The following is a 24,579-nucleotide window of genomic DNA, read 5'->3' on the forward strand; positions in this document are numbered from 1 at the left end:
AAATAAAATCTTTTTTAAAAAAGGTAGAAAATGTTCCTTGAATTTGAAATATCGTAGCTCAATGGAGAGCCTCCTGAGGGTGGGTCTCTAGAGACATTCAGTGTCTAAAGCAGGGTCAGCAGTTTACACCCTTGGGCTGGCTTCCTGTTTTTATAAATGTTTAAATGAAGGAAGCCACGCTTATTCATTTCTCTCTTGTTTATGGCTGCTTTCATGTTCCAACAGCAGAGTGAGTAGTTGTGTCAGAGACCCCGTCCCAAAGTCATGTCTATCTGGCCCCTCAGAGGAAAAGTTTGTCAATTTAGGCTAGAGCGTAGGCTGCCTCAGCTCTTAGCAGGACTTGGGATCTTGGAGAGTAGTGTTTAAGTGTGTGGATCTCAGAATGGGACAGACTTGGGCTCACATCCCAACCCTGCTGCTGGTTAGCTGTGTGACCTTGGGCAAGTGTCTAAACCTTTCTGTGCCGCAGTTGCTTCATCTGTAAAATGGAGTTAATAATCAGAACCTACCTTATAGGGTTGTCAGAATGAAATGAGGTGATGCAGGGAATACACTTGGTGTGGCGTCTGCCATGGGTTAAGTGCTCTCCGTGTCAGTTGCTGTTGTTAGGATGATTCTGGAGGTCTGCAAATCCCAGTCCACGTCGTGCGGCCCCCAGGCAGATGCTGAAGTAGCTTGAGCAAATCCAACTTAAACCGTCCGTGATAACTTGGAGAAGGGGAGCAAGGGATTTTCTGATGCAACAGGCTGTCAGCCCAGTGAGTGGGCCAAGACTCTTGTTCCCGTGCATTCTGACCTTTCAGACCGCACTGCTGGAGATGATCGGCAGGCAGTATTTCTCGGCTGATTGCTTCATGCCTGTCCATTCTTGGTATTTTATTGTACCCTCCCCATTGTGATGTTACTTTGGGTATGAAGTATTTTCCTCTGATTCCACGTACTGTATTAAACCGGGAATTTAGGTGAGTTTGCTAACCTTGTCTGTGCATTCATCCATCACATGTTTGTTGAGAGGCTGCTGTGTGCTGGGAGCTGTCACACCCCCTCCCTCAGTGCGGGGCCTAGTGCTCGTGCATCTGTCCACCTGCCTTCCTCTTGACTCTTTGGCCGTCAGCTCTGGTTTGTTTTGAAAGGAGTGGCACCCTGGTAGGATGCCACAGCCGGGAACTCTTATTATTATATGCTGGGTTTTATTCTGGGGGAAAAGGGAGAGAGCCATGTTTCAGGATCAATTAATGCCCGTTCCTTGAGGCCAATGAAGAAAGTCAGGGAACAGGTTGGCTAGCTGTCAGCAAAGAGGGCTGAAAAAAGTAGGATTAGGACTTTGATGGGTCTTGCAAAGGAAAACCACAATCAAGAAAACAAGCTTCTGCAGAGTTCAGGCCTTGCCCCTAAAGGGACAGCAAACCCAGGAGAATTAGAAAGTAAGTCTAGGCCACCGACAACCCGTGCCCTCCCCTCCTTCTCTCCAGTCAGACCCTGGGGCTCTGCCGCTCTGTTGGGAGTGAGTCCCGAATCTGAAGAGAGGCTTTCACTAGCTCTAGAAACGGAAGACCCGTGTTCTAGGCGGAGGGCATCGACTGTGGGAGGCTACTGGCGGAACACTGCCCCACAGCCAGAGATGAGAGGGATAAGTCAGAGAAGAGGAAGAGGAACAATACAGGCCAGTGAAAAGTGGCATGAAATGGGCCTCCCGGGACAGTGCAGCTGTGTCTCTGTGTCCCTACCCAGCAGGACAGACCTAGCCTTCTTGGGTTTGCTGGATCTGATTATGTCCCAGTGCAGCTGAAGTTCCCGTTGCACTTAGAATACAGTCTAAACGTGGACCGTGGAGGCTCGCGTGCCCTCACTCTGCCTGCACGGCCAGGCTTGTCTCGCCTGCACCCCTTGCTCCGGCTACACTCGGCTCTGTCGCTCTTCAGAGAGGCTGTGCTACTCTTCCACATGCTGGTGCCTCCTTCTGGAAAGCTGGTTCCCGTGGCTAACTCCTCGTCTGTCTTCAGGGGTCCACTTAGAACCTCTCTTCTTAGAGACCACCTGGGTCCTCCTGTTAGAACCTCCTGAAAGGTCCATGATTTCCTTTGCGGTTCTCATCATGCTTGTAACTATTTTTTGATGTCTGCTTCCCCAGTAAATCCCATGAGGACGGGGACTGCGTCTTTGTTGGATGTTGGGCGCAGCATAATTGCTCACTACATTTTTTTTTTTAAAGAATTTATTTATTTGACAGAGACAGCCAGTGAGAGAGGGAACACAAGCAGGAGGAGTGAGAGAGGAAGAAGCAGGCTCCTAGCAGAGGAGCCTGACGTGGGGCTTGATCCCAGAACGCTGGGATCACGCCCTGAGCCGAAGGCAGACGCTTAACGACTGCGCCACCCAGGCGCCCCTACTCACTACATTTTTGTACCAACTGACCAGAAGGAGCAGTAATTTGTAGATGGTGGGGGGGGGGGCGGTCAGCAAGCTTTAACCTTTTTAATTTGTTTTGGTCTTGTTTTCCAAATAATTCCTGAACAAACTGTTATTTTATAGACATACACATGCGTTTTTTTATGGGATTCTCTGAAGTGACTTTTTTTTTGGTGACTATACATGTGTTGGACACACCTTACCTGCTTTTCTCTTCTCCCTGCAGAATGAGATGTGCCTGGCCACTCAACAGCTTTCTAAGCAGCTGCTGGCGTATGAAAAACAGGTAACTGGGTATTTATGTGACGCGTGATGCTGTGCTCGGGACTCTCGCAAGTGGAGTTCTTTTAAGGAGTTCTCCAAGCGCATCCTTGAAAGGCTTTGATTTCCTTCTTTCTTTTTTGTCCGCTCCTGGGTTTTTGTTGTTGTTTGTTTGTTTTTGTCTTGCCTTTTCCCTTTCCCTGATAAATTCTAACTGGTGATTATCCCAGAGTCTTTATGATGTATTCTAATTAGCCTACAGAAGTCACCCACTGCCTTGAGGGTTCATGGTCTGAGGGGCTACATATGGATCAAATTCCAGGAAATAACCCAGTTCCAGGAAATAAACTCAAAGATGCCATTATGTCCGGACAGAAGGGTGACGGCCAAGAAAGGAATAGTCAGGGAGGGGCGATGGAGCACACCGCTGAGGCAGGACGAGGCGAGCGCACTCGTTTTCTGCAGGTAGACACTGTGGCGTGATGTGCGCTCAGGAGCAGAGTGGAGCAGGCGTGGAGGGCGGTGGGACGTGGGCGAGGCGGCAGCACTGACTCCCCAAGCGTTAACACCCGGGTCTTTTATTCTCTGGTCTTAGAATTTTGCTCTTGGCAAAGGCGACGAAGAAGTAATTTCTACACTCCACTATTTTTCCAAAGTGGTAGATGAGGTAAGATTGCAACGTGGCAAAATTTTATTTGGTTCTTTCTTGAACTTTCTTTCATCTTTGTGTTGGCCCAATTTCCGTTTTAGATATCTACTTAAATATCTAAGAAGATATCTCAACTTGTTGCTCTTCCAAAGCTCATGTCACAAGAAAGGTTGTATGCGATTATGTTTCTGGTTTGAGGAAAAAGCCTTTGTTATACATGAACAATGGACCAAGAGAAAGATTTCTGAGAATTCAGTTTCCTGAGAGAGTGTATTGGTTTCTCTGACTGCTTGTAATAAATTACAAGTAGGTGGCTTAAAACAATAGACATTTATTCTCTCCCAGTTCTGAAGGCCAGAAGTATGAAATCAAGTTGTTGGCAAAGCCAGGCTCCCTCCAAAGGCCTGAGGAGGAATCCTTCTCGGCCCCTTCCGGCTTCTGGTGGCCCTGGGCATCCCTTGGCATGTGGCCGCATCCCTCCAGTCCCTGCCTCTGCCTTCCCATGGCCTCCTCCCCATCCACTTCACCCCTTCCATCTGTGTCTTCTCTTCTCATAAGGACACTTGTCATTGGATTAGGGCATGCCTGGATAACCCAGGATGATCTCATTTCAGGTCCTTCATTACATCTGCAAAGACCTTGTTCCTAAATACATGTTCTGGATGGACATTCCTTTGGGAGAGGATGAGGGAGGGCACGATTCCCCCCACCACAAACGGTTGCATACAACTGTTCTTGTAGCTGTATTGTATAATACGTTTGGAACATTTTGAAAAACAGGTATTGTTATAAGAGAAGTACCTAAATCCGAGCTGGAGTAGACACTCCAGCTCAGAGGCTACTGGTGCTGAGCAGAGCCCTCTGCAGAACTGGCTCGGTATGAAATCGGTAGTTCACCTTTCAAGGAGCTTGCGGTACTTAGAGTAGAAAATTATAAAGAAGCGAAAGAGAATACGCAGGTGCCATTTAACTGTTAGGTCGCTGACGTAAAAGAGATACTGCCTTCAGTTTATAAAATGCGAAACTAGGGGCGCCTGGGTAGCGCAGTCGTTAAGCGTCTGCCTTCGGCTCAGGGCGTGATCCCGGTGTTCTGGGATCGAGCCCCACATCAGGCTCCTCCGCTGGGAGCCTGCTTCTTCCTCTCCCACTCCCCCTGCTTGTGTTCCCTCTCTCGCTGGCTGTCTCTCTGTCAAATAAATAAAATCTTTTAAAAAAAATAAAATAAAATGCAAAACTAATATTCATATAAAATATACCGATTGCATCGTCATTCATTCAACAAATCAACCCAACAAGTTGCTGTTCGTTCACAAACGCGCGTTGCGCACCTCCTGTGTAGTACGTGCTGTCCTAGGCACCGGGGATAGAACCGAGACCGCGCCATCCAGTTCTTTTTCTGCTTCCTCCTTTCCCCGTGACTCTGACTCTCTGCAAAACGTATGTTTAAAATGGATGGATAGCTTTTCCGGAAGAGGAGGAGCGTGAATGGAAAGAAGTGATTAGAAAGGAGCAAAAAGTAATTTTTTTGGACGTGAGGAGACGAATGTTTCCAGATTAACCATGAATAAGCAGCCCGGGGGGAGAAACAGCGTGTCGCACCCACTGAAGTCAGGTCTTTTCTTGACCAGAGCCAGTTGCTAAGGAAATGTGGTTAGTCCTCAAACCCCCAGAACCGATATTTCCAGTTTAAGATACTTACTTACAACCCTACTTTCTTTCATGGGCAGGACCGACGATTGTTTTGGTGGGGAGTGAATCATTCCCAAAGGATGGAAGGCTGGGAATGTGATCTTACAGGTGTATCATGGCCTCCCGGAAGCTGGGCCCCGTCAGAGATTCTCAAACAGGCCTCTTGGTGTGGCGACCTATGGGCGTGAAAGCAAAACTTTGCCAAATGCACACTGCGAAAAAGATTGCTGGGTGATTTCCCTTTGTTCACCAAGCAGGAATCCCAGAACGTCTTTAGCAATATCTGTGTTCGTTGCTGATGTCTAGACTACCAAACGTTTGAGCTTTGGGCAACTTCGTGAGCGTAAAGGCAGATTCTCTATCCAGCACGGGATAGGAGGATAGCCTGGTTCAGGTTCCAGTAGCCCAGGATGAAAATCCCAGCCATTCCTCCTCCTTGCTTTCTGGATTTGGAGTTGTTTGCCTCCCTGTTGCATGGGTATAATAAATAAGGCCTGACTGTCAGAGTGGGTAAGAACCAAGCTATAGAAAGCACGTAACGCTGGCACGCAAAAAAGTACTCAGAAGCGGTAGTGCTGAGGGGGGACGGCTTATTTCTTCACCATTTACAACAGGATTTAGAAAGGGCTTGACAAGGTGGAAGGAGAGAAAGACTCAGGAGCCGTTAAAATTACCTGGTGAGGAGGATTCCATCAGAATACAATCGTCTTGTTCTTTGAAAGAACATAGGCTTAGGATCTCAGGTGTCAGTGCGGAGCCTTCTTTCTCCAGCGTAGTTTCCAGGCCCACAGCTGCCGGGGTTTTAGGGTTAGGAGGCTCCCAGCAGGCCAGTCTTTCAAGTGTGACTTTGGCCATTCTGAGAGGGAGTGAGCGCATGGAGACCTGGCAAAGTGTGACCCGAGGTCAGTGCTCCTGGTGAGCTGTGTTCGCACAAGCACGTGAGCGCATCCTCCTCTGGCTGGTGTGGCTCAGCCTGAGAACACAAGCAGGGTTTGCACGGTACACGGACCGTAGCCGCGGGCTCGGAGACTCCTCGAGCAAACCCGATGGAGGCCAGCTCAGAACCTCGCGTTTAGTTTTGGTACCTCTAGACCTGTATCGTTTGCAGCTTTCTGAAGGGTTGTTTGCTAAGCAAGCGTAACAGAACTCGAACCACACGGAAGTGTTCAGTGTGATCCTGTGGGGAAATCAGTGTCTGTAATAATGCGTATGATTTTTTTCAGTAAGATTTCTCTTTTTTTTTCCAGCTTAATGTTCTCCATACAGAGCTGGCCAAACAGTTGGCAGACACAATGGTTCTACCTATTATACAATTTCGAGAAAAGGATCTCACAGGTAAAGTTATTGAGTTCAGTGCCAATTACCTTCAAAACATCAATTCATTTCATAATTGCCCTGACTGTACTAATTTCTTTAAATATGTGCATCATTGAGAAATGCCCTTCTTTTTCTGAGCACTCCAGTTTAGCTAAATTTCATTGAATCCCCACTGTGTTCTTGGCTTGTCTAAAGGAGGTTACAGTCTAATGAGAAAACTGACTTGGAAACAGACAATCGTAACATCATGTGATGAGGGCAGCAGGACAGAGAGGTACAAAGAATAAAAACAGTACACAGAAAGGTGTGATTACCGTTTTGACATTAGGGTACCAGGGAGAGCTTCCTGGAGAAGGTGATCTTTGTGCTGGTTTTGAGAGATGAGTAAGTGTTTACCAAGGAGTCAAAGATGGCAAGGTTTAGATTACTGGTTGGAGCATTTGTAGGAGTCATGCTGCTTTGGGGGAGCCATGAATGCTTTGGAATGTAAAGTGGGTGGCTTAGATAGGAACGGAGGGGCGGGGACTGTGCTTTACCTGTGCTAGACCCTGGCCTGCAGCCACGAACAAGGCAGACGAACTCCCTGTTCTCCTGGAGCTCACATTTTAGTGGGTGGGCAGACCTGGGACTGGTTCAGAGAACCTGGTTGCCCTTTTGGATTAATTTTGGTTCTTCAATGAGAAACCAAAACACAACTTTAGAGTAATTTTATATCTCTTGCAAGTCAAGGTAGTCAAAAAATGAATAAAAAAGAACCAAAAATCTTGATAAAAAAAGTAGTTGATATTACAGAAGGGAACCCAAACTTTCTAGTCTTTTTTGTTCTTTATGTCATTGAAAATATTCATTGCCTGGAGATTAAAGAATTGTATTTTCTAGAACACTGATGTAAAAAATTGCTGGCCAGAAAGTCTAAACCGAGTACCAAGAGATCTGTTCAGTACAGTACTTCCTCTTTAAGAGACCTGTTCAGTATAGTACTTCCCCTGGGTGGCTCAATCGGTTAAGTGTCTGCCTTCCGCTCAGGTCATGATCCTGGGTCCTGCGATGGAGTCCCTCCTCCAGGCTTCCTGCTCAGCAAGGAGTCAGCTTCTTCCTCTGCCTCTTCCCACCCCCCATCTCCCTCATGCTTGTTCTTTCGCTCTCTTGCTCTCAAATAAATAAAATATTAAAATATATATATATCACCTTAAAATGTAAAATTTATTCAGGCAGAAAAGATGCAGTACATCTTAAAGATGACGTTCCTTTCCCTCCTTACTTGGCAATTCCCTGTGATCACGTCACCTGAGGCTCTAGGGAGCAGGGGTAGACCTGGCATCAACGTTTGCCAAGGGCGGTTTGACAGCCCTGGAACCTGACACAGAGCAATAAATAATATGTCAGCTCATGTCAGGAGGAACCTTGCCTGAGCAGGATTCTTAGGGGTTTTGAGTGTTACCGATCTATAATTGCATGTAAATCCCAACCCCACACGCGGTCCTGTGCTGACCGTCCGGTACAAACAGAGTCTTAGTGCATTTTCTCGTAAAGATTTTTTCTAAACAAAATCATAGAAATGTGTGGGAATATCATTTTAAAAACAAACTCTAAGTCTTTTAGACAGAAAATAATCACCCCCCCCCCAGACCTACGTTGTCGGATCTGTGTCTTTCAGCGTTGTGTTGGAAGGCAGCGGGGGGCAGAGGGTGCCGGCAGCGGTAACCACCGGGCCTTCGTCAATCCTGAAGGGCTCATGTGTGGATTAGGAGTATTTGCCCAAGATGGCGATTTTTTAAGAGAATAAAACTATGTGTTAGTAGTAAAAAGAGAAGCATCTTAGGTATCTATGGAAACAGTGAATCAAAGTAACCTTCTCTGACGACACCAAACACACAAGTTTGAAGGGTTTGGCCCGGGTCGTACTTGAGTCAGCCTGAGAACCAGGTTAGAATCTGGCCTCCCCTCCGTGTGATGGTTTTTATCTGACTTTTTGCTGCCTTTTTCATTTATGCACCAATACAAGTACATATCTGAATGAAGAGAACACAACAAAAGCTACTAAGGAAGTTATTTGACCCAGGAAGTGAAAAACCCTGAAAGTGCTCCAATAGGAAGTAAAAGGGAGAGGGGGGAGGAAAGGGAAAGGCAGAAAGCAGCCCGATACCAGGAAGAGTAAGAATAACGTGAAGACAGGTTGAAAAGCTGGAGGCAGTTTTGAGGCAAACTGAAAAAGACATAAAAGGTATGAAAACGCTTTCCTTTGTTTGGTGAAGCAAAACTGGATTGTGGTAGAGTTGGAGAAAGTATCGCTTTCTTTTAGATATCTCTGTGTTTTTAAGTTTTTAACCTTGGACAGCCATCACCCTCGTTGACCTCCTTGTTTTTTCGGTCTTGGACTGTGTTACGCTTCTTCATGCGTGCGTGAAGGGTATGGCACCCACGGGGGTGAGAGCAGTGTTTTGTTGGCTTGTCACAGGTACCGTATCCTCCATGGCTTCAGCCTTTTTCATCAAAACAAGCACCCCATACTCCTTCATTAGTGGTGGCTTTGCAGGTGTTAAAACAGCCAGCAACAGGGCACTCCTAGGTTCTGGGTATGGTCTGGGTATTGTGAGGAAAGAGGTATTAAAACACTTGTTTTGGGGGGGCCAAAGAATCCGAGTTTAGGTGTATACTCCAGGTCTCCATGAAGAGTACCTGGCCACCACACACTGCAGCCCACATCCCCCAAGTGCCCTCTGCTTCACGGACCCCCGAATGCTATCTACGAGGAGTGGCCCAAAGGGCAGTCTGAGTCCCAAGTCTGGGAGGCAGCTGAAGCCACAAGCTCCAATCAGATCCAGATTCCCAGCCAGGAGGCCAGAGCCCTGAGAGGGCAGAGGCCTTGACGAGGTGCTCCCAGAGCCTTCCTCCTTCCACACATAGACTTTCTTGGGGAAGCACAGAGCTCTGGGTTGGCATATTTTATTTTTCTTCGCTCTAAGATTTTTTTTTTTCTCTTGTTCAGAGGTTAGCACTTTAAAGGATCTTTTTGGACTCGCCAGTAACGGTAGGCATCCTCTCTGTTTTTGGCGCGTGGGTTTAGTATGCATGTGGGTGAAGATGCCGAATGAATGTGCTCGCCTTTCAGCCCACCTGGGTGCTAAAACGCCTCTTTATTTTTAGAGCATGACCTCTCAATGGCAAAATATAGCAGGCTTCCCAAAAAAAAGGAGAACGAGAAGGTAAGAATACCTACCTGATATGTTGTTTTTCACCTCGTTTACCTCAGCTCCTTTTCTAAGTTCCTGCTGCGAATTCATGGCACGGAGGGTACCCTGATGAATTCTTTCTCTTCTTTCATATACATAAATTTTTAATTACTTATTCTAAATCTCATAAGTAGTCTTTAACCTCCCTATTCTAGCTTTTCAAACTGGTTTATTAAACACCAACTTGGAACCATCGTAAAATTACACTTGCACAGTGATTTCACCTCAAGCTTGGTCCCTCGTGCTTGTCTGCCTCATACGTATTCAGGTCACTTGAATTTCTTGCCCTGGGTGTTGATTCTGCTTCTTTAACTCGTGCTTTTTTGCTACTGTAGATGATATTGAACATTTTAATGCATCTAAATTCCTACTTCTATTGCATGATTTCCTTGGGCTAAATTATATCCTTGGAATACAATCTTATGACTGAACTAAAATGTTTGTGGCTTTCAGTGCATGCCACCATATTGTTCTCCTAAAGGATCGGAGAGTAATTGGCTTCACCCCGGGGCAGCCCCACAAGCGCGGAGAGGCTATTACTTTGGTATTTTTAACTGGGAGTTTTTAAAACATAAGGTGAAACCTTACCTATGTTTTATTGTATTGGTCACAGAAATGGGTCTCATGAGTCAATGCACACTGTTGAAGCTTCATGCTCTTACAGAATTGCCACGTCCGTCAGACAGCCTGATGTTTTTCTTTCCACCTCTCACCCAGGTGAAGACGGATGTCGTGAAAGAGGTGGCGGCCGCGCGGCGGAAGCAGCACCTCTCTTCCCTTCAGTACTACTGCGCCCTCAACGCGCTGCAGTACAGGAAGCGCGTGGCCATGATGGAGCCCATGATAGGCTTTGCCCATGGACAGGTAGGCCATGCCCTTCCCCTGAAGCCTGAGATCTGAGCCAGCTGGGGAGAACAGCTTGGCGTTCCTGCTGAGCTAGTGTTTGCGAGAAACCGAAGCATCATCAGAGAAAGAAACACGAACGCACCACCTCCCTGGAACCTTCCTTAGATTCAGCACATGGAGAGCTTCCAGGTGGGCTGGACTCATTAGGCTGTGCGTGCCGGCAGTGATGGCCTCGATCCCAAGTCTCCCAAGGGGAGGGGCTGGCATGGCCCTTGGTCTCTGAGCCAAGTGAGAGCCAGGCCTGGTCTGATGTTCTGAGAAGCAGCCGACTGCTCGGGTTGGTGGAGCTGGGCCTACAGTTTAGGGACCCCCGCACATTCCCCTGCTGCTCTGTGTGGAGGGTCACCGTCAGCTGGGCTGTCCTCGTTGCTGAGGTCATTGCTGGCACCTTGGCATGTGGGGCATGGCGAAGCGTTACTGCTGCTGGCTGAAGTCTCTGTCCAGGATGTATGCGGCTGCTTCCCCCAGTTAGTGGGCTCCTGAACATTCGTCTGTCAACATTCTCGAGTGGCACCCGCCTGGCAGGGATAGGAGTGAGGGTCCATATGAGGCAAATGGCACCACCCCTCCCCTCCATCCCTGCCCTGATCTAGCCCCACTTTCGTGGACTTAAACACCTCACCCCAGCATGCAGAAAACACACCTGGGAATCTTCTCTCAGTTGACAATCTAGGAGCAGAAAGGGACGTCAGGAAGCAGAATGTTGAGAAGAAAAAAAAGTCAGCGACTTTTTAAAACTCCACATGTGTGAGCATCTATTCTTTTTTAATACATGTAAAAAAAATACATATATTTCAAAAAACACAGCATCAGTAGCATTCATGGGAAAGGGGATCAAGAGAGGATCTTAGGCATTCAGGCTCTGTGATCTGTCTTAATGTGGCTGTGACATCGAATGGCGAGGTAACTCAGGTCGGCTTAGCCTTCGGAGGTGCCGTGTAAATACAGCGCTATAATTTGTGTCATTGCGTAAAGCTGGGTTGACCCCACAGCTAGCTCCGTCCAGCGCGGGCTCCGGTCCCCCGGCAGCGTCCAGCCTCCTCGCGGTGGGCGCCGGTGCCGCGTCCCTCCTTCCTTAGTCATTGCACCCCTGCCCGGCGGAGGGCCTGGCCGCGCTGGAGAACACCCGTCCTGCCTTCGCTCTCTCTCAGTGACGCCTCCTGTCATGTCCGTCCTCCCGGGATGGACAGTCCAGGCCTGTGGAGCAGGAATCCCAGCTCCAGGGTCAGAGGCCCAGGGTCAGAGAGGGGCCTGGACTGAGCCTCAGAAAGCGGAGCAGCTGCGGGCTGAGCAGTCAGTGGTTGGGGTGCCTGGTTAGTTAGGTAGGGGCCTCACGAGGTCTAAGGGATGGACTTGTTCCTGGCGGCTTTCGTCTGTTCCTCCTTAAGGACCACACCCGCTTCTCCCAGCCTGCGCTTTCTAAGCGAACGCTGCCCACTGCCAGGTGGGGAGAGGGGGCCTGGGGAGAGGGGGCCCGACTGCGGGAGCACCCCACCCCCACCCCGGGCTTGGGGACACAGAGCAGAGCAGCACACCGTCATTGTTAGGTGGCTACAGCAGCATTTTTGAGGATTGAGGATGGTATGTTTCAGTTTTCATGTGCAAAGTACCCAGATTTCAAGACACAAGACCAAATATTCCCTCCCCCTACAGACTTCAAATCCTGCCGAAAGCTGTAGCTCCTTCACTTAGACCAGTTGTTGTCTAACCGCATGAATCTTTTGGATGATTCCAAAGCATTCGTTCTCCATCTGCCTCATCAGCCCTTTTAAATCGGCGTTGACTACGCGTCCACCGTTGTTAGCTGATGGCCGTCTGACCACTGTACTTCCTGCGCCTCAGGAAGGCACGAGAATCTGGCTCCTTGGATGATGTGGCCCTGAGTCAGGCTTCTTGGCCCCACCCACTGCAGTGCAGACTCTTTGACTCCAGTTTTGCCTTCCCTGGTCCTTGTTAAACGGGTCTGCCCTGAAATCACGACTCATTCGTCATGCCTGAAACCAACTGAGGTCTTGCAGGCTGTGCACAGGTTTATGAGATCAGAGAAACCAAGTCCAGGGTAGTATTCACAGGGGAGCTCCGATGCAAGGTGGCTGGAGAAGCCAGGATCTCATCCCTCCCTTCCATTCCTTCAGATCAAACTGTCTGCAGGATTGCAGGCCCCCCCCCCCCCGGCCCCGCCCCGGGAGCTTACACAATAGCACAGGAGCTAAGACAGGGAATTCCGAGTCTAAATTCTGAGGAGTTCAGGGAGGGGCAAGAGAGGAAACCCACTGTGAGGCTGTGTCCTTAGAAAGCAGAAGGCTCCTCGAACAGACTTTGCTACTGGAGGTTTCAGAGACTCAGAATGGCACTTACTGTTCTGATCTCTGTATGATTAAAAGATCATGGGGCCAGAGCTGCTCCCCACATGATTACCTTGCGTTAGGATAATTGTGATCATCCGCTGTTTTTATGCTGTGAAAAGGAAGGGCGTGGGGGTACAGACTTCTCCAGGATGTAAGCATGACAGCACCTGCCACCTCACTGGGGTGCACGGTCGGGTTCTGTACCCACCACCCGGGGCAGGGGCCGCTCCAGATCAGACCATGAGCTGGCATGAAGGGTGGGAAAGACAAAAATACCCACCTCCAAAGCTGAGCGTTTTCTCCCTTGTTTCATGACTCGGGCTTGCAGCTCTTACCTCTCTGTGATCAGGCACGTGAGATGGAGCAGGTCACGCCTAGTATTCAGATTTTTTAAAGCCTTGGCCGCGGAAGGAAATGGAGACTTGAGCTTAGGGGCCGGATGGTTACAGATGTCAGTAATGCACAGGGGTGGCCCCTTTTCCCCCTGTGAGGCAACCCAGACTATCTGGGAAGTGAATACCCCAGAGTCACCGGAAGTAAGGACTTCCTTCTGTCCGTTCCCCAAAAGCCAGCAATTGAAGTTTTATTTTCACGGGAGATGGAGCCTTCCTTGGGCCACACTCCCCTGAGTGGAGAGAGCCCGCATCCCAGGATGCTGGGGGCCAGAAGGGAGCTCACCCGCGTCGAGCCCCTCTTTGAGCCCAGAGCTCTGCTCCCTCTTCACACCCACAGCCCCTCTGGGTTGATGTCAGGGTTGGAAGAGCCGCTAAGGGTCTTCAGCCCAGTTTCCCCTCGGCAGTGTCCCAGAGGTATCCTCTGTCTGGCTGTGTTCTGAGTGGCGCAGCTCGTTGACCGGAGTCAGGCGCCCTTCGGAGTACGCTCCTCTGATCACCCGCCGCGCCCTACACCCCATGCTCGTCCAGTTCTGGCCGGGGCTGTGCATGTCAGGTGTCACACCCTAGGGAGCCCCTGGAGATGCAAAGGTGGAGACCTACTCCTTGCCCCCCACAAGCTTTCTATCTAGAATTCACAGAACAAAAGAGCTGATGACTATCGGAGATAATTGTCAGGAGTAACTGCCAACACACCTGGTCTGGGATGTGCCAAGCGGTGAACTCCCATTATCCCTGATGTTTCTGGCCTTTCATTAAGAGAGCTCGGTCCCAGCACCCCCGGTTCTGCAGCGCGCTGGGGCTTTGGGAGGAGCTCCGCTGCTGGGGGGGCAGGAGCTCAGCAGAGGCACACGGAGCACGAGCACGTGGTGGGGCCAGCCAGCCAGGGTCGCCACCCCGCAAGGCCAGTCCCACGCTGGATGCACTCACTGATCACCTTTCCTAGATGACCTTCAGAACATCACATTCTGTCTTACAGATTAACTTTTTTAAGAAGGGAGCAGAGATGTTTTCCCAAAACATGAACAGCTTTTTATCCTCAGTTGCGGACATGGTCCAAAGGTAAGGCAGCACGCCACTCTGGGTCCTGCGGGCCCTTGCCTTTCCTGCTGAATCCATCCCTCTGGGAGGTGGGAGGGTCCCCTGGAGCCCTGCCACCGCCACCATGGGAACTCTGAGCAGTGGGCCCCCTTCTTAGCTGCCGGTATTCAGGATACTGAGGTTGGAAAGTAATGCCTTCTGCCGTCCCTCCCCACCCCACCCCGCCCCGTGGGGAGCCCAGAGGCGTGCCCACCACGTGAACAACGGATTACGTAGCTTAAAGAAAAGATAAAGTGTCTGCAGGGGGACTTTCGCATCAAGTCCCAGTTCCTGTGCTGAGGGAGGGTCTCCTTCTGTGTGCTGACAACCAGCCTTTACGTGCCCCAGCCCGTGAGCCCAGGTAGGCTCGCTGTGGATTTAGAAGTGGCCTCACTTCCCCTTTGGAGCCAAGGGGTTTGCAGGCAGAAGTGCTGTGACTCTTTAGGAAACTGGCCATCACGTCAATTTATGTAGATAATGAGGCTTTATGCCTTTTTTGAATCAGTTCAACAAATCGTACTTCGGTCTTGCAAATGCTTATTTTTTTGAAAATACAACATCCTCTCTTCAGGCTGTCCTGCCACATTTAGTTGATGCTGTGGCTGTTTGGACACCCTTTGCCTCCATTGCCAGTGTCCGAGACAGCCCCAAGGAGGCTTGTTTCATTCACACCGCAGACGTGGTTCCTGGAGTACTCCATGATTTCTGGAGTACGGACGAGAGAGAGTGGTTCATAAGCAGAAATACAAAAGGATTGGAGTATAGGATTTTTTTTGTGTGGAAAAATGGAGGAAGGTTGCTCCTTTTCTTAAGGATGTTGCATTTCAAAATACCTTTAAAAAAAAGATGAATTTATTTTAGAGTGAGCAAGTGCAGGGAGGGGCAGAGGGAGAGGGAGAGAGTGACAGCAGCAGTCTCTTCGCAGAGCCTGGAGCCTGACACAGAGCTCGATCTCACGACTCTGAGATCGTGACCTGAGCCGAAACAGAGTCAAATGCTTAACTGACTGCGTCACCCTGGAGCCCAAGCATTTCAAAATACCTTGAGGCCACCACTGGACTCTGTTGAACGAATCCCGAGAAAATCCAGAGCTGAGCATTCGTAGGCGCACATGAAGGAGCGCACGGGAAGGTTGTAGCGTCGGAGGCACCTGCGCCTTCCTGGCGGTCACTGAGCGGCCTGCGCCCGGCCGCTCATGCGGGCTGGGTCTGTGATGAGGCTGGAAAGCACTCCGAAATCCGAGTCGGTTTCCTGCCATTTATTCTGACTGTTAGCCGCTGGGGGTGTTAGGAGAGGGGAGGGCATGTGCCTACTGTCACTTTTCCCCTTCTCTCTCCCCCGGCCCCCTCTGACTGCCTCTGTCTTACCCTGCTTTAGCTCCTAGAATCCCCTGGCTTCGTGTGTCCTGGGAGAACCATCTGTCCCTTTTTGGTTTTTCATGCGCTGGATTTTTTTTATTAACGGATGGCGGGACATTCACGCTTGTGTTTGTGATGCTGTGTCTCTCTGCAGATCTCGGAGCCTCTGTCCACAGCTCATTCCACACGTCAGCACACACGAGCCAGAGTCTGGGCACTGGCCTCTTACCCTCAGTGCGTAGCGTGGGCAGCCCTTGGCCGGCTGGCCCTGCAGTCTCGGGCAGTGGTGGGGCTGCCATGAAAGGAAAAGCATTGCCTTTGTCTTTGTCACTGCACCTTCGTCCCACCTCCTGGTCATTTTCCTATCTCCAGTGACCCTTTCCACCTCAGGGGAGCCGGTGGGGGGCGGGGGCAGGAATGTTTCCTTCCTTCCTTTCCAGCTCTTTCGCAGGCAGCCTGCACTGCAGCCCTGAGGATGAGCTCATCAAAGCTTTTCTCCTATAATTTGCATCAACATGGGACACCTTGGTGGCTCAGTTAAGACTCTGATTCAATTCTTGGTTTTAGCTCGGGTGGTGATTTCAGGGCCTGTGAGGTCGGGCTCCACACCCCCCTTCCCTTGTGTGCCTTCTCTCTCTCTCTCCCCCTCCCTCCCTCTCTAAAATGGATGAGTCAGTCTTTTTAAAAAAATTGCATCAACAGTTCTAAGCCTGGATACCGCTTTGTCCGAAGAGAAATTGGAGGCATTGTCTCGCTGGGCTCGGGCATCACCCACTGCTCTTCCTCGTGTTCTGTTTTAAAGCAGCAGTCATAGTCATATATAAACACTTCGAGCAACACAGACGCGAGTCCCACGATCTCCAGCTTCTGGGCCCTGTTTCCCTTCGTGTAGCCCGAAGCCGTGGGGACAGCTCCGCCATCTGCTACTCGGCGGTGCTGGGTCGGCCAGTGAGGAGCGGCTGACCCGACCCCTTCTGTCTTAAGCATTCAGGTGGAACTAGAAGCCGAGGCGGAGAAGATGCGGGTGTCCCAGCAGGACCTGCTGTCTGTTGATGAGTCTGTTTACGCCCCGGACTCCGAAGTGGCCGCGCCACAGATCAACAGGAACCTCATCCAGAAGGCTGGCTACCTTAATCTGAGAAGGTGAGGATGCGTTGCCTGCCTGTTTCTGAGATCTGTTTGCCCTCAGGTGGCGACAGAGCATCTGTTCAGGGGAGGTTGGGGAAGAACGCCCGCCAGGGGCGCCACACGGAAGCCTCTGGGGCTCTGGCCCAAGTCCCTGAGGGGCGGGCTTGAACCAGTCTCGCAAGAACCCGGTGCGTGGACTCCGAGCGCTGGGCCACGCCTGTCCCTGGTCACCGTGGCCATACGCAGATAGCCTGCTCTTAACTGGCGTCGTCGTCCTGGACCGTAGGGAGCTTCTGTCCCACCCCGCCCCTGGCCCAGGCCCCCAACGGGTGAGAGCCGAGCGCTCGAGGCCTGCCGCTGAGGCCGGAGTCCAGGGCCATCCAGGTTCTCCCACACAGAAGCACACGGTCACCCTCGGGGCCACTGAATTGAAGGGAGGATGATCGGGCTTCCTTGTGTCCAAGAGCAGACTCTGACTTTGGTTCAGTCACAGCCCCCGGCTGGGCCTCAGTCGCGTCAGGCATGAAACGGAGCTGATAATCACACCTACTAAGTAAAGTTGTTGCAGGGACGGAGTGAGGTCATTTCTAGTAGGTAGTAAGCACCCACATGTTAGCTAGTAGCAGTTTTTGGAAATAACTGTAATTATTGAGGCAGGAAGCCTAGCGCCTTGCACATAGTTGCTACTCGATAAACACTGACTCAGGTAAATGTACCTGGTATTTCTCAAATGGAGGATCCACAGAGAGGACTCGCCAGCTGTTTTCTTACCAAGGGGAGCTCAGCTCATTGCAATCATAAGTTAAATGTTTCCTGCAGTTTGTATGGATAGAAAACCCTACAGGGTTGGTGTTATTTGCCAGTTACTGGATATTCCTCTTGTAAGCAGCCCACAAAACATCCAGTTGGAGCAAAACTCAATGTCATAAATGCCCCCAGGATTGCAGGTGCCGTGAGCCGAGGGGACCCCGGAGACTCTCACTAGACTCAGAGCAGTTCAGCTCCATGTCTTAGAGGAATGACCATCTAGGTTTTCAGGTCCAAATGGGGATGGACTAGTTCTGTTTCCGGATCTCGGGAGAAGCCAGTGTCTCTGCTGTTGGGGGGTGGGGGGTGCATGCTGCCCGCACACCAGAGATGGCCCTGGGCTGCCACCCCCCGCGTGAACAGAGCCCCTGACTTCCAGGTCACTCAAGCTAAATTGTGCCTCTTCTCCGCTGTATTTGGGGTATTTCCAAAGCAGTTTTGCTTTAATGTAAAGAAACATTATTTCTAAAATGCCACCGATGCTCGTTGAGAGGCAGCCAGATCTTGAGGTGCCGCGTGGGCTTCCTAGGACCAGCGGGCGTTCTAAAGCCACGATTCTTACAGTAAAACAGGGCTGGTCACCACCACCTGGGAGAGGCTTTACTTCTTCACGCAAGGCGGGAACCTCATGTGTCAGCCTCGGGGCGCCGTGGCCGGAGGCCTGATCCAGGACCTGGACAACTGCTCGGTGATGGCGGTGGATTGTGAAGACCGTCGATACTGCTTCCAGATCACCACGCCCAACGGAAAATCGTAGGCCATACGGGGTCTCTTTGGGAGGAGAGCCGGTCTAGTGACTCCACCCCGCCAAGGGCCTCCTAGCTCATCCCTCCGTGTTGGCCCTCCGTGGGAGAGGCCCCGCTCCGGGTACTGCTGACCTTTGGGGAGGCCGTTTTTATGTGCTCCCTAAGCATGCACACAGGACCCTTGTGGGATCCGCTCTGCCTTATTTAAGGAGCCCCAGTGCAGATTTGTCCATGGCTTTGGAGGAGACGTGGCCTCCGTGTGGGAGGCAGCCGTGGGAGGAGCGGTTTGTCAAGAGAAGGCTGTGGCTGCTCCTGCCTGCTCCGCAGAAGCTCTGTCTGTGCTGGGTGGGGGGAGCAGGAGAGCCCCCAGACCTGCCTGGGCGAGCCCGCTGCCCCAGCTGAAACCCGAGACGGGACAGCGCCCTCAGCCCGTGCTGTGCCTACACCCACCCCCACGCCCCCACCCCCCCAACCCCCCCACCTCGCACCGCTGTGTGCTGCAGGGGCCCAGAAGCGTGCACTTGGAGTCCTTCGCAGGGACCGCCCGCCCTTCAGTTGGGGCTGCTCTGCTTGCATTTGCTTCCGTGTGGGGTTCTGAGCGGAGCTCCCGTGTCAACAGGAGCGTGCTTGGGCAAGTCGGTCCAGTGTGGACCATCTGCTGGGTTGGCAGAGCGGTGTCAGACCTCGTCCTTCCTCCTGGGTGACAGAAGTGGACTGGTATCCCAGTCCTGGTGACGTAACTCCTCTGTCATCCCAGATGTAAAACAGGATAAGAGCCACGCTCCCCCCCACCACCACTGTGGGGTCCGTGGAAAGGGGGACACCCTCCCCAGAAGTAGGGCAGTGTCATTTGCATCCAATTCCCCTCTCCCCTCCGTGGGAAGTGTGGGGTGTCTGCTGACTCCTCTGGGCTGGACGCCTGGCGGCCCCGATCATCTAAGAGGCCAACAGGATGTCCGTGCTTGTGGACCCCCAGCTCGAGCTAGTAGATCTGAGCCCAGCTGCTCACTTTACAGATGAGAGAGCGCAGGCGCAGGGGAAGGACGCATCGGTCCAGGATCACACAGTGAATGAGCAGCGAGCCAGAGCCCCAATTTCTCTCCTTCCCGCCATCCCGCCTTCCTGGCACTTCCCTTTGGGACCAGCTGAGTTCAGTGCATGGGGACTAAGCCCGTCAGCGGTCCGGGAAGCACTGACTTGGATGCACTTTATTTCAGGGGAATAATCCTCCAGGCAGAAAGCAGAAAGGAAAATGAAGAGGTAAAGGTTTTGTTCTTTCACTTCTGTCCTGGTCTAGCGACTAGCGTCCTAGTGACTGGGCTCCAGCAGATTTTTTAATGTCCTCTCTCCACAGTGGATATGTGCCATAAACAACATCTCCAGACAGATCTACCTGACTGACAACCCAGAGGTAACTCGCGCCGCCCTCCCCGCATCCCCGGCCCTTGCTCAGTCTGAAGGGTGAGCGCCCCTCCTGGGACTGAGCCTGTCCTCCCGCGCATTCGTAGGCGGTCGCCATCAAGTTGAACCAGACGGCTCTCCAGGCAGTGACTCCCATTACGAGTTTCGGAAAAAAGCAAGAAAGCTCGTGCCCCAGGTAACAAAGGACAGTGGGAAAGTGGCTTGTGTGTATTTGTGAGTCAGGAATTTGACAGGAGTTATTTCATCCTCACACACCACCTGGGGGTGGAGTTCAGGCTGCCAGGAGAGGCGGGTATTGGCCCAGGGTCACAGCGCCGGTGAGGGGACAGACCCTGGCTCCATCCTCCCCTGGACCTCGCAGCCGCAGCCCGAGCAAACAGGACTGGCGTCGAGGGTGTGCTGGTCAGGGCTTCTCACATTTTCTGTCAGCATCAACAAAGTTCTGGAACCAAAACAAAACTTTTTTAAACTAAGGAACAAAATCACCTTTTCCGTGTCTGTGTTACCGCCCAGGCCTGATCTCCGTGCATATGGATACTTTCACATGTGCGTTAATTTTTCCTTCTCACGTATATTTTTCATATTTTTACACTTCTCATAATTGTTCCTTTTAGTAACTATATACACTCTTCTGTGATTTATTATCATTAGCTGTTGAATATTTAGATGGCTTCCCTTTCCTTTCTTTGCTGTTATCATGTGTGGTGAACATTTTCATGCATCTAGCCTCGCTCTTGCTTTGAATATGGCTTTAGGGTTTATTCCAGGAATCTCAGCTTTTGTCTAAGAGGAGTTTCCACGCCAAAGGTGAGTTACAATTAAGACGGTGTGCGGTGTCCATTTTTCAGTGGCATGGCAGAAAGAGCCCCATTAAATAAATGTTTCGCAGATATTGTGAGTCCGGACAGAAGTCATCGGAGAGCTAAGGGTTCAGTTCCCCGGGTGTCGGTGCTGTGCGGCGGGGCGCCAGCGTGCACACGCAGAGCCCTGGGTGCGCAGGAAGGAGCAGTAGAAAGAGAAGGCTGGGAAGTAGCCGTGAGTCTGATGGTGAATGGACGGGGGGCCCTGCTTAGGCGCTCTGGGCCGTGGAGCAGCAGTGCAGGCTGAGGGAGGTGGCCCGTCACAGCCGTGTGGAAAGGCTGTCCTGCGGCGTGGTGGGGAGATGGACAGGGTAGGGATGCCCCAGGCTGCTGCTGGAGTAGCTAAGACAGAACAGGAGAAGCTGAGCCAAGGTAATAAAAATGGGCAAGAGGCAACAGGTGACACTTGAGTGCTGGGTTTCATAGTTTACAAGGCAGCACGTTCATGAAGGGCAGCTCTAAGAAGGGCGCTCCGAGTGGACATGGGAATACAGATCGGGCCAGCGGGCCGGGCCACAAGCCTCCTGGGTGAGCGCGCCGGCCTGCTCTCTCTCAAGCTGCGGCCGTGGGAGCTGGGCATGCCGGAGAACGCTGGCCTTGGAGTTCCGAGACCTTCCGACGGCTATGATTCAACACAGCTAGATGGCCCGGCGTGGCTCTGCTCTCTGGGCCTCTGTCTCCTTGACTTTGTGACGCAAGAAGACGTGAAAGTAGGCGACCGCCCCGGTCCCTTTGCAGTTCTAACACTGTCTAGGTGCCGATGGGGTGTTGAACTAGTGTTAGTAATTGAAGCTGTGACTGGCTTTCTAAAAAACAATTTGTAGCTCAGACTGAATTATTCAATAGCTGATTTTTTCTCCCTGTTGTAGAATAAGTAAATCATACAGAATCCTGAAACCAGCAAGACCTCTAGCCAGCCAGCTGAATCAACACGGAGACTGGAAGGGTGGCGGGTGTGGCCAGAGACGGCCCAGGGCTGCGGAGGCTGGGGGAGGGCTCCCGTCTCTCTCGGGGTCAGCTCCTTAAGAATAAAGAAAGGTTTTGTTGACTGGGGAGGGGGTGCGGGGGGAGAAGCAGAGAAACTTGTTCTTGGGAACCAGCTGCCACTCACTGCTAAGCAAATACCGCGTGTGGCCTCCCCTCGTTCTGCAGTCTGTGCACCTCTGATGCTCATTCACTTGTCCGGCTGCTCAAGTACCGGTTTGCTCGCGGGGTCTGTGCTCTGTGCCCCCGGCACTGGACGAGGTGGGAAAGCTGAGTCTGGTCGGTAAGGACTGGCAGAAGGTAAATAAATACTTAGCTAAATGGGGAAAAGTGCTCTGGTGTTAAAGACCACGGTGCTGTCATGGAGAGGCCTGTCCGTGGAGACAGTGAGACTGAGGAGTGAACGATGAGAAGTAGCCACTCTTGCAAAGAGCCAGAGTCGTGCGCTCCTGCCGGCAGTTCCGGAGGCTAGAAGGCAGCCGAGAGCTTAGTGTGTTTGAAGAACTGAAGAGAGGCCACAGAACTACAGTGTGGGCCCAGGGGGATCGCGGAGCAGGGTGAGGTTGCAGGGGTGAGGTTGGCGGGGGAGGGAGGCAGGAACAGATCACGAAGGAAGCCATGGTCAGGATCCCGGGGCGTGGTCGAAGGGTGCAGAGAGGGAGACGTGCACGTGTCAGGGGGAGAGAGATGATCCACTTTGCGTTGTCTACGGGCAGCTCTGGCTACAGTCGAGGACACGAACACAGCTGCGCCAGTAGGTATCGAGTCGGGCCTATGGCAGCCGTCCAGGTGACGATGATGGCGCCTTAAACCAGGATGGTGGCAGAGGAGACGAAGAGTAGATGGCTCTCGGACTTGGGGTATAGTGAGATGTGGATGGAAGGAAGGGACAAATCAAATGATGACCCCTGTCCGGGTTGCGTACCTGGGCGGAAGGTAGCCTATTCAGAGATGGAAAGGGGTTGGTAGTGTTCCCTTCGGACGTAAGATGGAGGGGCCCGTGACACACCCCAGGACGCGTCAGGTGGTCAACGGATGATACTGGTCTGGAGCACAGAGGAAACCTCGGGGCTGAGGAAGTGAATCGGGACATCGTCGAGGGAGCGAGTGCGGAGGGAGAAGACAGGAGCCTCGGACGGAATCCCGACGCACACCAGCATTGTCATAGAAGGGAAGGAACCTACGAAAGCCACCAAGAAACACGCAGGAAAGCGGTGTCAGCAGGCACCAAGAGTTTTAAGGAGGAGAACTCAACTATGTGAGCTGCTCTGACGTGCGGTGTTTGAAGTAGGACAACGCTCGCCAAGCGTGTGTCCATCAGAGTAGGTGACGTGCAGGCCACGGTGACGCTGCATCATGTCACTCCCGTGTTCAGCCCTCCGTGGCTCCCGATGCTGTAGACTCAAGTGCGGACCTCACCTCACGGGGTCACCGCCCTCCACGCCTGGCCGCGTCCTGTTGTCACTGTGTTCCCTCCCCGTAGACTCTCTGCGGGGCCAAAATCTTGGACTCGCTTTTCTCCCTTTAAGCTTCTGCTCGCACCTTCCTCCAGTGCTCACCGCGTAGACTCGTGCGCCCCTCAGAGCCCGGATGAAGCAGCACAGGGATTCTGCGCTCGTGGACTGAGGCAGCGTGGCGTCGGGGACAGCACTGAGCTGGCAGCGACACCTCCGCTCTTGGGCTCACCCGCCTGGTCACCGAGAGCTCTCAGAATTACTCCGTTTCTCTAGAGACCGCACCTTCCTTTTCTGGAAACGATGGCGGGGAAGCAGCGGTCTGTCCATGCAGTGGCTGTCTGCACACCCGTGCTGTATTTCTGTCCGCTTCCCGCTCAGCGTGCCCACCTGTCGGGTGGCTGCTCAGAGCCGTTTCATACAGTGTATTTAGTATTGACGTACTCGAGAAAAAGGAACAGAGATATCAAGAGCCTTCTTAGGCTCCAGATAACGTAAGAAATCAAAATACTTTGACATTCTTTGTTGACATTCCCTCAAAGGGGCTTACCCTCGAGCAGGGAAGAAAAGATCATAAAGACGTGAAAAGTTAAATGACAGCATCCTGACGCTGGAAGAGAGGAAACATGGTGACATGTGACTAATCACCATACTGACGGTCCTCTTCTGTCAGACGCGTTAGCAGCGTGTGCGCACACAGTGCCAAGCTCAGGGGCACACGGGCGTGCAACACTGTCCCTGGGAGCGCACAGAGGGTCAGGGCTGGCTTGGAAGGCTTCGTGGAGGAGCAAGAATTTGAGCTGGTGTTTTGGAAAAGGGGATTGGGATGGAGAAGGAAGCAAGGAAAAGAGTGGGGGGTGTGGGGGCGCCTGGGGGCACAGCGGTTAAGCGTCTGCCTTCGGCTCAGGGCGTGATCCCGGCGTTGTGGGATCGAGCCCCACATCAGGCTCCTCCGCTGGGAGCCTGCTTCTTCCTCTCCTACTCCCCCTGCTTGTGTTCCCTCTCTCGCTGGCTGTCTCTATCCTGTCGAATAAATAAATAAAATCTTTAAAAAAAAAAAAAAAGAGTGGGGGGTGTAGGGGTAGCTCCAAGGGAGGGTGCATTACGGGGGCAGGGGGGTTCTTGGGAGAAATTAAAGCCAGGTTGTGAATGCTAGGCCAAGATGTAGTCATTCATGCGGTTAACATTTCTGAGTGCCTTCTGTGTACCAAGTAATAAATGTGATTTAGCCATAGCCCCTGCTCTCAAAAACCTGTCCCACCGGAAGAAAGACCTAGACCGTAGATAACGTGCTGAGTAATAGAACATAATGCAGAATGCTGTGCGGCAGAGCTAACTGTGGGGGCCGGGGGGGTCCTGAAGGAGTTTAACCAAGGACACGAATGACGTTTTGTGAGGATTTATTTGTAGAACGAGTTGAAGGATTGACTGAAATCTTCGCCCTTGTCCATTTTAAGTCACTTCAGCATTCAACACGTGTTCATTTGATTGTAAAGGTATAAGGTTAAACGGGATTTGATTTTTCCCTCCCTCCTT

At 51.7% G+C, this 24,579-nt stretch overlaps 1 protein-coding gene across 2 annotated transcripts in view; it reads left to right on the forward strand.

Annotated features, from left to right (window-relative positions):
* Window positions 1-24,579, forward strand: part of APPL2 (adaptor protein, phosphotyrosine interacting with PH domain and leucine zipper 2) — a 50,245-nt gene that overhangs the window by 16,426 nt on the left and 9,240 nt on the right. For both annotated transcript variants that reach the window (XM_045779973.2, XM_045779974.2), the window contains exons 3-14: window positions 2,636-2,695; window positions 3,266-3,337; window positions 6,256-6,343; window positions 9,315-9,356; window positions 9,473-9,531; window positions 10,276-10,422; window positions 14,184-14,266; window positions 16,627-16,785; window positions 18,142-18,330; window positions 19,541-19,583; window positions 19,678-19,734; window positions 19,832-19,920. In XM_045779973.2, the coding sequence (XP_045635929.2) occupies window positions 2,636-2,695; window positions 3,266-3,337; window positions 6,256-6,343; window positions 9,315-9,356; window positions 9,473-9,531; window positions 10,276-10,422; window positions 14,184-14,266; window positions 16,627-16,785; window positions 18,142-18,330; window positions 19,541-19,583; window positions 19,678-19,734; window positions 19,832-19,920 (1,088 nt within the window). The remainder of the gene's footprint in view (window positions 1-2,635; window positions 2,696-3,265; window positions 3,338-6,255; window positions 6,344-9,314; window positions 9,357-9,472; window positions 9,532-10,275; window positions 10,423-14,183; window positions 14,267-16,626; window positions 16,786-18,141; window positions 18,331-19,540; window positions 19,584-19,677; window positions 19,735-19,831; window positions 19,921-24,579) is intronic.

This window comes from Ursus americanus, chromosome 17 (assembly GCF_024610735.1).
Source record: "Ursus americanus isolate L20-20 chromosome 17, mUrsAme1.1.p, whole genome shotgun sequence".
Lineage (NCBI taxonomy): Eukaryota > Metazoa > Chordata > Mammalia > Carnivora > Ursidae > Ursus > Ursus americanus.